The 1,653-nt window shown below is 42.3% G+C and overlaps 1 protein-coding gene across 1 annotated transcript in view; it reads right to left on the reverse strand.

The window, feature by feature from the left end:
* Window positions 1-271, reverse strand: part of YLPM1 (YLP motif containing 1) — a 66,141-nt gene extending 65,870 nt beyond the window's left edge. The window contains 1 exon segment of the mRNA XM_010855846.1: window positions 134-271. Within this exon segment, the coding sequence (XP_010854148.1) occupies window positions 134-271 (138 nt within the window).
* Window positions 272-1,653: the final 1,382 nt, after the last annotated feature.

A 1,653-nucleotide genomic window follows, 5' to 3' on the forward strand; every position in this document is an offset into this window, starting at 1 on the left:
GGCGGCGGCGACAGCCGGAACTCGCGGCGCCTACAGGCCCCGGAGCGTGTAAACGGAGCGCGCCAGTGCGCCGGCGCTACCGAGCTGGGCCCGCGACCGGGAAGGTTGGGGGACCGTACGAGCGCGACTACGCCTGCGCAGTGGCCACAGATCGGAGAACAAAGGCGAGATAGAGCGGCCCAGTCCTCAGCGACTCTCGGTTGCCATCTTTCTTCCGGTTAGGATAATGTCGGGGCGAATAGAAGGTTCCCGTAGAACCATAGAGTCTCATCGCTGAAAACGGTGGTAGAGATCCTATCGCTCTGCGGGTTCATTTTTGAATGGAGAAAAAAAAAAAAAAAGGTTCCATTCACAATAGCAACGATCGCAACAACAACAATTAAAAAAAAACACCTGTGAAGCAGGTAGGACTAACACTAAAAAGAAATATGTAGAATCTGTGTGAAGGAAACTACAGAACCGTAGCGAATCATATCCGAGTGGAATAAAATTAGACTTGAAATAATGGAGATGTTTACCATGGTTCTGAATGAAAAGAAGAAAAAGTATAAAGATGTCAGTTCTCAAATTAAGTGAATAGGCTTCAGTCAGTTCTAACAAAAAAATCCAATTGGGAACAAATCTGTGATGATGTATTCTGAAGACGGAATGTAAATCTTCACCAATTCCTGCAGGTATTGTAAAAGCGGAGAAAGGAAATTCTTTAGAATAATTCAATGCAGAAAAATTTACGTTGGAGAATATCAGCCAAGGGGAAGAGAGTAAATGCCAGATAACAAGATTGTCCAGAGAGGACTAGATTGGATTTAGAAAATAATCCAGTCTCATGTAAGACTAAACAGGAACTCCTTTGGCTTGAATGAATCGCTGAAAAACAAAACTGATACACCCTGAATTCTGAAAAACAAAACAAAAAACTATGAGACTGTTAACTGTGTCAACGTGTCAGTTCTGCATCACTCAAAGATTTGACATTGCTTCTATCCTAACAACCCAGATCTTCACCTCTCTTAGGAGGGGAATGTGAGTAGAAAGTGGGGCAACTAAGTATCCTTCAGAAGAGCTTTTCATTCTCAAATAGAAATTTAGTTGTGTGCCTTTTAATTGCCTTTTATTGAAATATAAAGTGCATACCTATAATTGCAAATCATACATACAGCTAAGTGAATTTTCACAAACCAATCACTCTTGTGTTCAGATCAAGAGACAGAACATTACCCAACTCAGAAACCCACTTACTTGTAATTTTAATATTTTCAATTGAAATTCTTGAAAACTATAGAAATAAATGTAATTTCCTATAGAACGGGCTTAAGGAGAAAGATTTTTATGATTAATGAGAAAATAATCTCATTAGATGCAGAAAAAGAATGTGATAAATTTCAGTATCCATTTTTTTTTGGTGGGGGGGGCTGCCTTGGGGCCCACTGTGTGCAGGCTTTCTCTAGTTGCAAGCAGGGGCTACTCTAGTTGCCGTGCACAGGCTTCTCCTTGCAACATCTTCTCTTGTTGTGGAGCCGGAACTCTAGGCATGCAGACGCACAGTTGTGTCACACAGGTTTAGTTGCCGCACTGCATGTGGGATCTTCCCTGACCAGGGGCCAAATCAGTGTCCCCTGTATTGGCAGGCAGATTCTTAACCACTGAACCACC

Source organism: Bison bison, unplaced genomic scaffold, assembly GCF_000754665.1.
Source record: "Bison bison bison isolate TAMUID 2011002044 unplaced genomic scaffold, Bison_UMD1.0 scf7180017864368, whole genome shotgun sequence".
Taxonomy (NCBI): Eukaryota; Metazoa; Chordata; class Mammalia; order Artiodactyla; family Bovidae; genus Bison; species Bison bison.